Source organism: Lontra canadensis, unplaced genomic scaffold (assembly GCF_010015895.1).
Source record: "Lontra canadensis isolate GAN:19392208 unplaced genomic scaffold, GSC_riverotter_1.0 scaffold195, whole genome shotgun sequence".
Taxonomy (NCBI): domain Eukaryota; kingdom Metazoa; phylum Chordata; class Mammalia; order Carnivora; family Mustelidae; genus Lontra; species Lontra canadensis.
Genome location: NW_022631189.1, coordinates 565,108 through 578,235, shown reverse-complemented (window position 1 = coordinate 578,235; position 13,128 = coordinate 565,108). Strand labels below are relative to the sequence as shown.

The following is a 13,128-nucleotide window of genomic DNA, read 5'->3' as shown; positions in this document are numbered from 1 at the left end:
CTGGGATCATGACCTGAGCTGAAGGCAGATGCTTAATGACTAAGCCACCCAGGTGCCCCTAGAAAATGGATTCTTGATAGCAATTCTGTAGCAAATTTTTGAGACAGCTGTATTATCAGCAAAGCATTATTATTTTCAGAATTCAAAGAATTCTCAAGAAAAAGATACCTAAGATTGCATATTAATAAAATAATAAAACTTTTTTCCAGTTACGCTGTTATGTGAAACTGTTAAATTTAACATAGCAACTATTTATGGTTTCTATAGATTTTTATTTGATAATACAGTTATAAAATTATTTTAATGTGTTTTGTAACTTTCGAATATTTGTTAAGCAACTATTTATTGAATGCCTATTATATGCTAAACACTTAAAAGAGCTAGGGAAGCAGTGATAAACAACATTAAAATTTCTGCCCTATGGAGCTTAATTTTCCTGAAGTGGAATGTAAATGAAATATTATTAATTCTTTTCTAGAAGGAATGGAGAAATATCTTATATTTGAAAATATCTTTGAAAATCCTATCAGTTTAATATTTCTGTAGGGATTTTAACATTCTAGAAATTGTCTTTAAATGCTCTTTTTTAGTTTTTCAACACATGCCCTGGAAATGAACAAATTAATATAGAAAATCCTTCATTTACATCAACCCCTATTTGTGGGCAGAAAGTTCTCATTACAACTCCTCTTCACAAGGAAACAACCCCCAAAGATCAAAAGGAAAATGTAGGGTAAGTGAGAAAATGGGAAGCACAATTTTAGATTAATGAGGTGCATGGCTGGCTCAGTCAGTGGAGCATGAGAGTCTTGATCTTGGGATTGTCACTAGAAGCCCCACATTTGAGCATAGGGTTACCTATAAATAATAATAAAAATGACTTTGTTTAAAAAAAGCTTTTCATCCATTTATCCTAATCCCTATTCATATAGGACTTAGCATTGAAAAAAAAGATCGTAACCTTATGTTTCATTCCTACTGACTGAAAACCAGCTACAGGTAATGGAAAACTTTGATATGAAGCAAAATAACATTTTTAGTACTTTTTTCTACATTTGTCTTTTTCTATTTTAAGATCATTGATTGGAGTAAGAATTAGTTTAGGCAAGCTACTATAAAATAGTCCTGGAATGTTTAAATAAAACGTGTATGCTAGAAAAGTTTAGTGTATGCTTTTATCATGGGTTTGCCTTCCTTAACCCTTATAGAATCAAATTTTGACTGTAATACAAATATCTAAATGATTGGCTAGGTTTAGAACACCTACTATTAGAAGATCTATATTGGGTACCACACCAAGAACTCCTACGCCTTTTAAGAATGCGCTTGCTGCTCAAGAGAAAAAATATGGACCTCTTAAGATTGTGGTATGTATATTCTTCTTATTTTTAAGAAATATCCTGATCTTAATAAAATTTTTTTGATCTTTGATTTTTTTACATTTTGAAAAGATGTTCATTGAAATTAGTAAAAAGCTTATTTCTTGATTTATAAATTTGAATTTGTTGTATGAATCCTTTCCCTTGACTTGTAAGTAAACTTTTGCTTGGCTTGTTTGGAATTCATACTTTTTTACATTAAGTCACATAGAGAAAGCAAATCAAGTGTCAGTTGGACCCTTTCCTTAATATTAAAACCCACCTTTTAGTAGTTTCTGTGGTGGATACCTGCAGTAGAATAAAGTAATTTTAATATTTTGATATACATAAGCACTTTCCTAATATTTATGACTGATTGATCAGGATACCTCTTTAAAGTTCAGTTTACTCTTCTATTCAATGGAGATCATAAAACACATCCCAGAGGGTTATTTCTGGAGATTAAAAAGATAGGTGAAATAAAGGGGTTGGTGCTAAGTTTCAAAGAGCATGTACTTACTTGTCATGATGATTAATCATGGTAGCAACAGTAGTTCATAAATGGAGGTAGAAAGTGTTATCTGTGCTTTTAGATATATAGTCAACTTTGAAATATATTAGATGAAAACTATGGGCATTCTAATTCTAGGTAGATACAGGTCTCTGACAAGTTAGGTTCATTAAAAATAAAATATTTTAAAAATATTGGTCACTTCTAGGCGAGTTTAGTTATATTCCTCTATTTTTAGTCATATTTTGACAAGATTCATTCATTCTAATTTACTTGATTTAATCAGTTTTCTACCAAAAGGAATGTCATACCCTCAAATCTTCTGTTCTTTTCCCTCTTTTGAAAATATTGGTTAGAGGGTACATAGTAGGATTGATTAAATTTTTTTGTCCCCTAGCGCCTTAGACTGCTGTGAACAATTATATTCTTTTTAGCTGTTGGACTTTTATTTGTGCATGTACACATAATGGAAGTGAGATCACACTTTATGTACTACCTTGTAATTTTTTTAAGTTAATTTGTATATATGTATCTCATAATTTTTAATATTTGTATTATATTCCACTGTATGGAATTACCTAATTGATTGGACTAATCTGTTTCAGTGTTTTGCCATTCATTTAAAATGCATCATTATTTCAACAAGCTAATAGGTACCATGCACTGCGCTAGGCTTTGGGGATGTAATGTTGAACCTGTCAGATATGTTGTCTGTTTTCTTAGGAGTGTGTACCTAATTGGGAGATAGACAAATAAACAGTGATTTGAAGGCATTTAAGAATTCTACAGTGCCTCAGGGTCATTTGTTCAGCATATAAATTGAATAAAAATTGTTACTTTAATAATAGCACATGAGAAATCAGGTTTTAAGTGACCTCAAGTCCCTGGTAGTTTGTTCTCATTTCAAAGAATTTATCCATTGCCAAAACAGATTATTTTCATCAGCAATTTAAGATAAAAAGAAAATAATGATTTAGTAATTTTCTAAAATATTTATATGTTCATACATTTGTTTGCAGGAAGCTCACTTTTCGCTTTTCATTCCTCCTGTTCCTTCTCCAGTTATTTACTGAGTACCTACAATATGCTAACCATTTAGTTTTCTTTTCTTTTTTAAAATTTTATTTCTTTATTTGTCAGAGAGAGAGCACAAGCAGGGGGAGCAGCAGGCAGAGGGAGAAGCAGGCTCCCCACTGAGCAAAGGATTCCCCATGCAGAACTGGATCCTAGGACCCTGGGATCATGACCTGAGCCAAAGACAGACACTTAACCAACTGAGCCACCCATGTGTCCCTAACCATTTAGTTTTCTAATGTATCTTACTATGAGTCACATGCATTTCTTACAGAGGGTTCCAGAATTTTAATCTGGTATACCTTAAATATCTGTTGTTTTCTTTTCTTTTCTTTTTAATTTATTTATTCGACAGAGAGAGACACACAGAGAGAGGGAAAACAAGCAGGGGGAGCAGGAGAGGGAGAAGCAGGCTTCCCACCGAGCAGGGAGCCTGATGTGGGCCTTGATCCCAGGACCCTGGGATCATGACCTGAGCAGAAGGCAGCCACTTAATGACTGAGCCACCCTTGCGCCCAAGTATCTGTTGTTTTCTTTTTAATTTTTTAAATCATTTTTTAAATTTATTTTCAGCATAACAGTATTCATTGTTTTTGTACCACACCCAGTGCTCCATGCAGTCCGTGCCCTCTCTAATACCCACCACCTGGTTCCCCCAACCTCCCACCCACCCCCACCTCTTCAAACCCTTCAGATTGTTTTTCAGAGTCCATAGTCTCTCATTGTTCACCTCCCCTTCCAATTTCCCCCAACTCCCTTCTCCTAACTCCCCATGTCCTCCATGCTATTTGTTATGCTCCACAAATAAGTGAAACCATATGATAATTGACTCTCTCTGCTTGACTTATCTGTTGTTTTCTTAATAAACATTGATTTTTCTAATGTTTGCTGAAGATCATTCAAAAGACTAAAAACTCTGGAAATTCTTTAAATATAAATCTAAATTTTGGTATTAAGTACAGTAGTTCTTTTCTTTGTCACATTAGGACAATTAAGAGAATAATTCTTGGATGCCTGGGTGGCTCAGTCAGTTAAGCTCCTGCTCAGGTCATGATCCCGGGGTCCTGGGATCAAGTCCTGAATTGGGCTCCCTGCTCAGTGGAGAGCCTGCTTCTGCCTCTCCCTCTGCCTGCTGCTCTGCCTACTTGTGCTATCTCTTTAAAATAAATAAATAAAATCTTAAGAAAAAAAAGAATAATTCTTGGTAGTGAATGAATTCATCTGTGTCTTAGGCACTTCTCTAGGACATTTGTGTTCTTATGAGGGAGAAACAAATCATAGATTTTTTTTTTTAAAGAGTACCTAATCAATGTTCTTTGTGAAATATAATCCTTAAAACAAAAGCTCTTGGAGCATTACATGGTAATATTGATATAATTCCTGCATGTCTCAGGCTGTAGATGCAAGCACTTGAAAAATTCTCTTTCCATTATTAAAGCTTTTGTAAGTGCTGTGAAATCTCATTTATACATAAATGTTATTCTCCCTAGTTTTGTTGACTGGTAATATAAGCTGCTGGTCATTCTGTGCTGTCAGTTCTTTAGTGATTATTTTTTTTTTTTTAAAGCAGATCTGGGGTATGGTAGGTGTCATTTGATATAATTAAAAACATTTTTCCTGGGGGCGCCTGGGTGGTTCAGTCAGTTGGGCATCCAGCTCTTGATTTTGGCTTAGGTCATGGTTTCAGGATCCTGAGGTTGAACCCCAAGTGGGTCTGTGCATGGAGCCTGCTTATGGTTCTCTCTCTCCCTTTCCCTATGCTCCACACCCTACATGTGTGCGCTCTCTCTTTCTAAAACAAACCAACCATTTTTCTGACTTACATGGTAGACCTAGATATTTGATTGGAAGCTAGGTAAATAATATTTTGAGACTATTTCACTATTCAGCCCATACTCAAGTTTCTTTCTAATACCCACATAGACACACCACACACTACTTCTTGAACACTATCTCAGCTCCAAGCTTGAGGCTAGATGTACAGAGATATACACAAAAATGAAGAAGATGTGCTCACTGCTCTTAAGTAGCTCACACATTCAGTGGTAAGAGAAACGTGTTAACTAGTAATTATAATAAGTATAATAAAAGTAGAATAAGGAGAACTAGTATAGTCCCAATTTGTTCTTTACTTCTTATTTTTCCTATTTTTATATAAAAATATTTGGGAAATAATCTCTTATCTGTTTAATTCTGAGGCTCCTGATTGAAGCAGGAGCTACAGTAGGTTCCCCAGGAGGAGGAAGCCTAGAATGAAGCCTAGAGTGAACAAAGTGTCACACTACATTCAGTGCTTGCAATGTGCAGTATTATTTTTGCCATAAAACTGATTAGTTAATTCAACTTAGGTATCTACAGGGACTGGGAGAAAATTATGCCAATAATGAAAAAGTATTAAAGATGTATACATGGGGGAAAAGGAAATTGCTATAAAAGACTCTTTAATAACTCTCTTAAAAACAATTTAGTCACAGCCACTTGCCTTCTTGGAAGAAGATATTCGGGAAGTTTTAAAAGAAGAAACTGGAACAGATATATTCCTCAAAGAGGAAGATGAACCTGCTTACAAAAGCTGCAAACAGGAGGTAATCTTACAATATTATTGTTAATAAAAGTCTTTATTTTAAAAATAAAAGTGACTTTACCATAATGTTTCTATTGTAAATTATTCATTCTAGCATACAGCATCTGTAAAGAAAGTCAGAAAATCACTAGTCTTAGATAATTGGGAAAAAGAAGAACCAGGTACTCAACTATTGACTGAAGACATTTCAGACATGCAGGTTTGTGAAGAATTTTTTTGTTGTTGTTAAGATGATTGCTTTAAGTCCTGCCGGTTCTTGTTTCTTACTCATTGTGTGGTTAGTGCATTAGAGATTGATAAAGAGTTTCCTTTAGTATTTATTTTGTTTACTTCAGAAAGAAACTACTAACTGTAGAGAATATTTTATTTACTTTCTTGCTTTTTATATTAGTTTTGTTTTGAGAGGAGTTCGCTTTCTTATGTATGATGTCAAAAAATGGTAGTTCTCAAAACTTTAAATTTCAATATTTATTTTTGGTTAATTTCTGAAATATTTAATTTTACTACATTACTAGAAATTTCGTTGGAGCCAAAAGCTTTCTTCGAGGGAAATGAACAGGGCTTCCACCACCACTTACTCAGTAGTCCCTCTATTTGTCTCCATTTTTGAATTGGTTATTTTCCTCTTTCTTTTTTCTCTCTTAGTCAGAAAATATATTTACAACATCTTTATTAATGATACCATTATTGGAAATACATGACAATAGGTGCAACTTGACTCCTGAAAAACAAGATATAAACTCAACCAACAAAACATACACACTTAATAAAAAGAAACCAAACCCTAACACTTCTAAAGTTGTCACATTGGAAAAGAACCTTCAGGTATGAATTTATAAGTTTCTTTCAGTGATTTTTGTTGTTGTTTATTCAGTTATCATTTTGGACTTACTGATCACAAATTATACCTTTTCTTTTTAGATTTAAAACTGACTATAACAGTAACTAAACATTCATCATTATTCTGTCACTCAAACTAAATTTGAGTTTTTGAGAGACTCATTCATCAGAGCACATATAAATTAAACAATTGAAGTTGTAGCCAGAGTTTCTTCTGGTGATTTCTTAAGCATGATTTCATTTTTAAACTAAAGATACCTAAGTCTCCTTCTGGCATCTCTTCTGTAACAAATATGTGTAGTCCTAATTGCTATCTTGAAAGGGTAAGTGGTTGGAAGCAGTTTCAGCTTGATTTTGTTGGTACAGTTGTTTCCAGTGAACTTTTTGGCTCAGAAGTTATAAAACAAAATTCTTTTTTTCTGTTGCTATGCAGCCATTATGTCTCTGTAAATGAAGACTGGAAGATTTTTTTACTACATTATCTTAAGAATTCAAACCAGCTAGTTTGAGAGTTCATTGAGGAAGAAGTTATCTTCTTTATACCACAGTGACTGCAGCACTAGCATTCCTGACATTTAAGCAGTCCTTGGAAACATCTTTGACAATCAGACGTTGCCACCTCATCTCTGTCTTTAGCTGCTGCCCTTCAAAGAGCCATGTAGCACATTCTCTTAGTCCATTTTAAATGGTTTGATTTCCCAGTATTCAACACAGAACTTTTCAGGAAAATATGTTATGTAGCAGGTCATACCTATAATGTAATAATCTTTATAATAAAGGAAGAAAACCAAGGAAGCAAACACAAACTTGATCTTGTATTATGAATATATTTCCTAATTTGCAAAACATAAAGCATTCTTGGCTCATTTTTTGACATTACATCCTCTCTTTAAATCCTTAGCAAAATTTTAAAGCAATAAAGACTTGACATTTCTTTCTGTGTTAATAAGACTGATTTGAATTGTGGGGTTGTGGGTAGAGAATTTTTAATTGCCTCCACCGGTCTATGAACAATGTAGGTAGTTAAAAAAGATGGACCTTTAAAAATAAAAATTAATTAATTAAAAAAAGAGAAAAAGATGAACTTAAAAAAATTGACCATAAATATTTCAGTATGTATTTTTAAAACATTGTTTAATAAGAATTATCACAGTGCCATCATCAAAACTTTTTATGGTGATTATCATTAAATATCCATTTGGTTGAAATAATTGACTTAAAAGTGTAATGAATTGTAAAGTGGAATGGATAGTTATTTTAGTAATCTTCACATCACTATTAATGTTTCTTTCATAGTCAAACTGTGAATGGGAAACAGTGGTTTATGGGAAGACGGAAGACCAACTTATCATGACTGAACAAGCAAGAAGATATTTGAGCACCTACACAGCTACCAGCAGTACTTCAAGAGCTCTCATACTGTAATTGTTATTAAAATTGATGAAATGCCCTACTTTTACTGTATTCTGTACTAAATTAGGTTGCAATGAAATTTTTGTCAATTAATTGTTTTTAAGGTTTTAATATAACCCTAAAACGGTTTGCATCTTTTTTCATATTGGGCAGGCACGATGCCCAGCCACTTAAGTAAGGGGTTGGTAATTTCATAGTTAATTTTTTAAGAGATGAGATTTTTAAAAATTGTTTTTAAAAGAACAAGATGGGAAAACCGTGTTAGAATGTTATAAATATCCTAAAAGTAAATTCTCACGTATTTTCTTCAGAAGATGTATGTTCCTACTCTCTTGATGCTGCAGTTTTGTTACAGATAGGTTATGAGTTTGTGTGATTTCTGTAATTAGTCTATGTATGGGAAGCACACATGGTTTTAGGAAGTACTTTTGCCTACGTGCTGACTGACTTAGGCTACCATTTACAAAGAAATACAGTGGAAAGAAATTGAAAAGAAGGAGAGAAAGTTGCACTACTAATTTTTGGTATTTTTCAAAAACTATAAAATTAACTACAGTGTTAAATGTATTTATTTGAGCATAGTACTAAAAACAAAAAGCATTGATAAAGGTTTTTTTCCTTATTAGTAAAGAGTCAGTATTTTCTTCATAAATCTCAGAAGAGCTGAGAGTTTTGTTGAATGTATTGTACAGTATGTAGGAGCAAGAAGACTTTGTAAATTGGAAAGTCTTTTTATAATTTATTTTCATTTTTAAAGCTTAAATGTAGATATTTATACCTATACAGGGTGTCTAGAAGCCAGTGTTGTTTCCTGTTATTTACAGCTAACATAAAGAACAATTTTGATGTTTAAGTATGAAATATGAAACAGTAGTAAGTTATAGCTGCAAAGAATACAGTATCTACACTGTATGTCACATCTACCTAAATATTGCACTATGCCCTTTAAATCATGTTGGTTATAAAGTAGTTCTAAAAAGTACTAAATAATAATTTAATATTTTCTTTTTAAATTATATGGGGGGGGTCATATAAATTAATCTGGTGATTTGTATATGTGTTTGAAATTTTTGCATTTTGTTTAAACAAATAATATGGTACTTGGGTCCCTAAAAACAGTCTGCACTTAGAAGTTTATTGTATTTACTCAGTGTTTCAGAAGTAGAGAACATTATTTTTTATTTATAAAAATATTTTGTCCTTTTATAAATGTTTTATGTTTCTCTACAGGTTACAACAGTTGCTTCAGTTGCCTGTTTTAGGTGTTTGCACTTATTTCTTTTTGAAAGAATGTCTTTATTTGCTTTTGTGTAGAGATTTTATGTACTTTTTTTTTTTGAGACATATAATGGTGTGCTGTCAACTTAAACACTGACAGGCAAATAGAATTGTACACTGTAGTTGTAATTATTTATAATTGACACACTCTCTCCCTCTCCACTCCTGAAGTATGCTGCTATAAAAAATAGCAGAATCGGCTTGCTGCTATGAGAGAAGGAAAGAGCCACCACAACTTGCACTGTGTGAAAAGGTAAAAAGCAAATGATGGCAAGTTCTCAAGTTAACTTAATGGAATCAACCATTACCAGGCAAATTCTTGCAAATGCCAAAATACTATGCCTTAAAACAAAGACAGCTTAAGATTTTCTGATGTTTTTACGTTAATAGAAATGGTAATACTAAGTATTTTAATGCCTAGCTCTTGAACAGTAGACCGAAAAGGGTTTTAAGCTATTTAAATCCACTTGCTCATTTTTGCATATTATATGTAGTGAGAAGTGAAGAAAATGTATGGTACCAAGATTATGCCTTGTTGATAACAAATAGATGAGCCAATTTGAATCTTCTTCGCGTGTTTGTTAAGTCTGTTGATTGCTTCCTAATTAGTGAACTTCTCACAGAAATATCACTTTATAAAACCAATGATTGTAGCAAAATCATACTGGATCATTTCAATTTCAGTTACTTTGAACTAATAGCACATAATGGTTTTTGTTTGTTTGTTTGTTTTAATGTAGCCCAAAGCCCTTAGCTGGTTTGGATGTACATAGTTTCCAGTCACCAAAGTATATCTTGGAAGAGCTATATTTTTTTAAAGCATAATTTTTCTTGAGCATTAAATTATCCCAAGTATAATATATTGCAGATAAGCCTGGGCTTATTGGACATAGTACATATTTGGGTTGGTATTGGTTGAATCCTTTAGTTAACTGCTTTGTTGCTTTTTGCAAGAAGATTTTTAATCTTAAACATGTCAGGCATCTTAAGTCACCTTTATACTGTTGTGTTCATTTGAATTTCTTTCAGTATGTTATAAAAATGCCAGACATACATGTAGCAGCCATACTTGCATGGAAACTGACTACGCATATATAATACTGCATTTTGTTGTAAGGTTTTCACATTAATACGGCAATTACCCTGACTAAACTGAGTTTTTTGATGTATGGGAAAACTTTCCATTGTAAGAGAATCTTGCATACAATGTTTACTATTAACATCTATAATAAAGCATCTGTGTACAAGCTGACTTGGCATTCCTTGTTTCACTTTGGTTTTGTTTTATGGTATTGATTGATCTGTTAAGGACTTAACCCAACATTCTGTTCTTAGACTTTTTCCTTTAGTTCTACATATACAGGTGAGTTTATCTGTTAACACAACCTGACCTCCTTATCAAGAAGTGGAAATACTCACACAGTCTCTTTCAGAGCCATATTTTCAACTGCTTTTAAATATTTCCATATGACTCTTCTTTTTTTAAAAAATGTATTTATTAATTATTGTTATTAACATATAGTGTATTGTTTGCCCGAGGGGTACAGGTCTGTGAATTGTCAGGCTTACACACTTCGAAGCACTCACCATTTCACATACCTTCCCCAGTGTTCATAACCCAGTCACCCTCTCCATAACCCCCCTTCCCCCAGCAACCCTCAGTTTGTTTTGTGAGATTAAGGGTCTCTTACGGTTTGTCTCCTCCTGATCCCATCTTGTTTCATTTTTTCCTTCCCTACCCCCCAAACCCCCCACTCTGCCTCTCAAATTCCTCATATCAGGGAGATCATATGATAATTGTCTTTCACTGATTGACTTATTTTGCTCAGCATAATACCCTCTAATTCCATCCACATCATTGCAAATGGCAAGAGTTCCTTTCTTTTGAAAGCTGCATAGTATTCCATTATATATATACACCACATCTTTATCCATTCATCTTGATGGACATCTAGGTTCTTCCCATAGTTTGGCTATTGTGGACATTGCTGCTATAAACATTCGGGTGCACCTGCCCCTTCGGATCACTACATTTGTATCTTTAGGGTAAATACCCAGTAGTGTGATTGCTGGGTCATAGGGTAGCTCTATTTTCAACTTTTTGAGGAACCTTCATACTGTTTTTCAGAGTGGCTGCACCAGTTTGCATTCCCACCAACAGTGTAGGAGGGTTCCCCTTTCTCCGCATCCTCTCCAACATCTGTCATTTCCTGACTTGTTAATTTTAGCCATTCTGACTGGTGTGAGGTGGTATCTCATTGTGGTTTTGATTTGTATTTCCCTGATGTGGAGCACTTTTTCATGTGTCTGTTGGCCCTCCGGATGTCTTCTTTGGAGAAATATCTGTTAATGTCTTCTGCCCATTTCTTGATTAGATTATTTGTTCTTTGAACAGGGGTTTATCAATCTTACTAATTCTTTCAAAGAACAAGCTCCTAGATTCGTTAATTTGTTCTACTGTTCTTTTGGTTTCTATTTCACTGATTTCTGCTCTGATATTTATGATTTCTCTTCTCCTGCTGGGTTTAGGCTTTCTTTGCTGTTCTTTCTCCAGCTCCTTCAGGTGTAGGGTTAGGTGTGTACTTGAAACCTTTCTTGTTTCTTGAGAAAGGCTTGTATGGCTATATACTTTCCTTTCAGGACTGCCTTTGCTGTGTCCCACAGATTTTGAACAATTGTGTTTTCATTATCATTTGTTTCCATGAATTTTTTTCAATTCTCTTTAATTTCCTGGTCGACCCATTCATTCTTTAGGAGGATGCTCTTTAGCCTCCATGTCTTTAGTTCTTTCCAACTTTCCTCTTGTAATTGAGTTCTAGCTTCAGAGCATTGTGGTCTGAAAATATGCAAGGAATGATCCCAATCTTTTGGTACTAGTTGAGACCTGATTTGTGACCCAGGACGTGATCTATTCTGGAGAATGTTCTATGTGCACTTGAGAAGAATGTGTATTCTGTTGCTTTGGGATGGAATGTTCCAAATATTTCTGTGATGTCCATCTGGTCCGGTGTGTCATTTAAGGCCTTTATTTCCTTATTGATCTTTTGCTTGGATGATCCATCCATTTTAGTGAGGGGGGTAAGTCCCCTACTATTATTGTATTATTGTCAATGTGTTTCTTTGATTTTGTTATTAATTGGTTTATATAGTTGGCTGCTCCCATGTTAAGGGCATAGATATTTAAAATTGTTAGATTTTAAACAATCCTTGTTGGACAGACCCTTTGAGTATGATATAGTGTCCTTCCTCATCTCTTATTATAGTCTTTGGCTTAAAATCTAATTTATCTGATATAAGAATTGCCACCCCAGCTGTCTTTTGAGGTCCATTAGCATGGTAAATTGTTTTCCACCCCCTCACTTTAAATCTGGAAGTGTCTTTGGGTTTAAAATGAGTTTCGTGTAGACAGCATATTAATGGGTTTTGTTTTTTTATCCATTCTGATACCCTGTGTCTTTTGATTGGGGCATTTAGCCCATTTACATTCAGGGTAACTATTCAAAGATATGAATTTAGTGCCATTGTATTGCCTGTAAGGTGACTGTTACTGTATATTGCCTCTGTTCTTTTCTGGTCTACTACTTTCAGGCTCTCTCTGCTCAGAGGAGCCCTTTCAATATTTCCTGTAGGGCTTGTTTGGTGTTTGCAAATTCTTTTAGTTTTTGTTTGTCCTGGAAGCTTTTTATCTCTCCTTCTATTTTCAATGATAGTCTAGTTGGATATAGTATTGTAGGCTGCATGTTTTTCTCATCAGGGTGTTACCTGCAAGGCCAAATGGTCACCCAGTCAGGTCTGTGCAGTATTATATTACCTCAGTGAATTCATTACCATTTAGATTTTACCTTTAGCTTTCTAGGCTTAGAAATCTGATAGATTAACTCACCAAAAATAAGTTTACCCTTCAGTAGAATGTTTATCTCAAATGTGCAAGACTGACACATGAAACTGAAATGTCGATCTATGAATTTACAGTATGAAATACAACTGCTAGGAGGACGAGGTACATTCTCTTCTGTGAAAGCATAAGGAAACAGATATAAAAACCACATAGATTGATCACATCTGTTTTG

General features: G+C 34.0%; 1 protein-coding gene across 3 annotated transcripts in view; it reads left to right on the top strand.

The window, feature by feature from the left end:
* Positions 1 to 8,321, top strand: part of MYBL1 (MYB proto-oncogene like 1) — a 38,469-nt gene extending 30,148 nt beyond the window's left edge. For 2 of the 3 annotated variants that reach the window (XM_032847859.1, XM_032847858.1), the window contains exons 11-16: positions 591 to 733; positions 1,253 to 1,367; positions 5,412 to 5,528; positions 5,622 to 5,726; positions 6,173 to 6,352; positions 7,664 to 8,321. In XM_032847859.1, the coding sequence (XP_032703750.1) occupies positions 591 to 733; positions 1,253 to 1,367; positions 5,412 to 5,528; positions 5,622 to 5,726; positions 6,173 to 6,352; positions 7,664 to 7,792 (789 nt within the window). In that variant the 3' untranslated portion in view covers positions 7,793 to 8,321. The remainder of the gene's footprint in view (positions 1 to 590; positions 734 to 1,252; positions 1,368 to 5,411; positions 5,529 to 5,621; positions 5,727 to 6,172; positions 6,353 to 7,663) is intronic. The other variant, XM_032847861.1, reaches the window with a different exon arrangement.
* Positions 8,322 to 13,128: the final 4,807 nt, after the last annotated feature.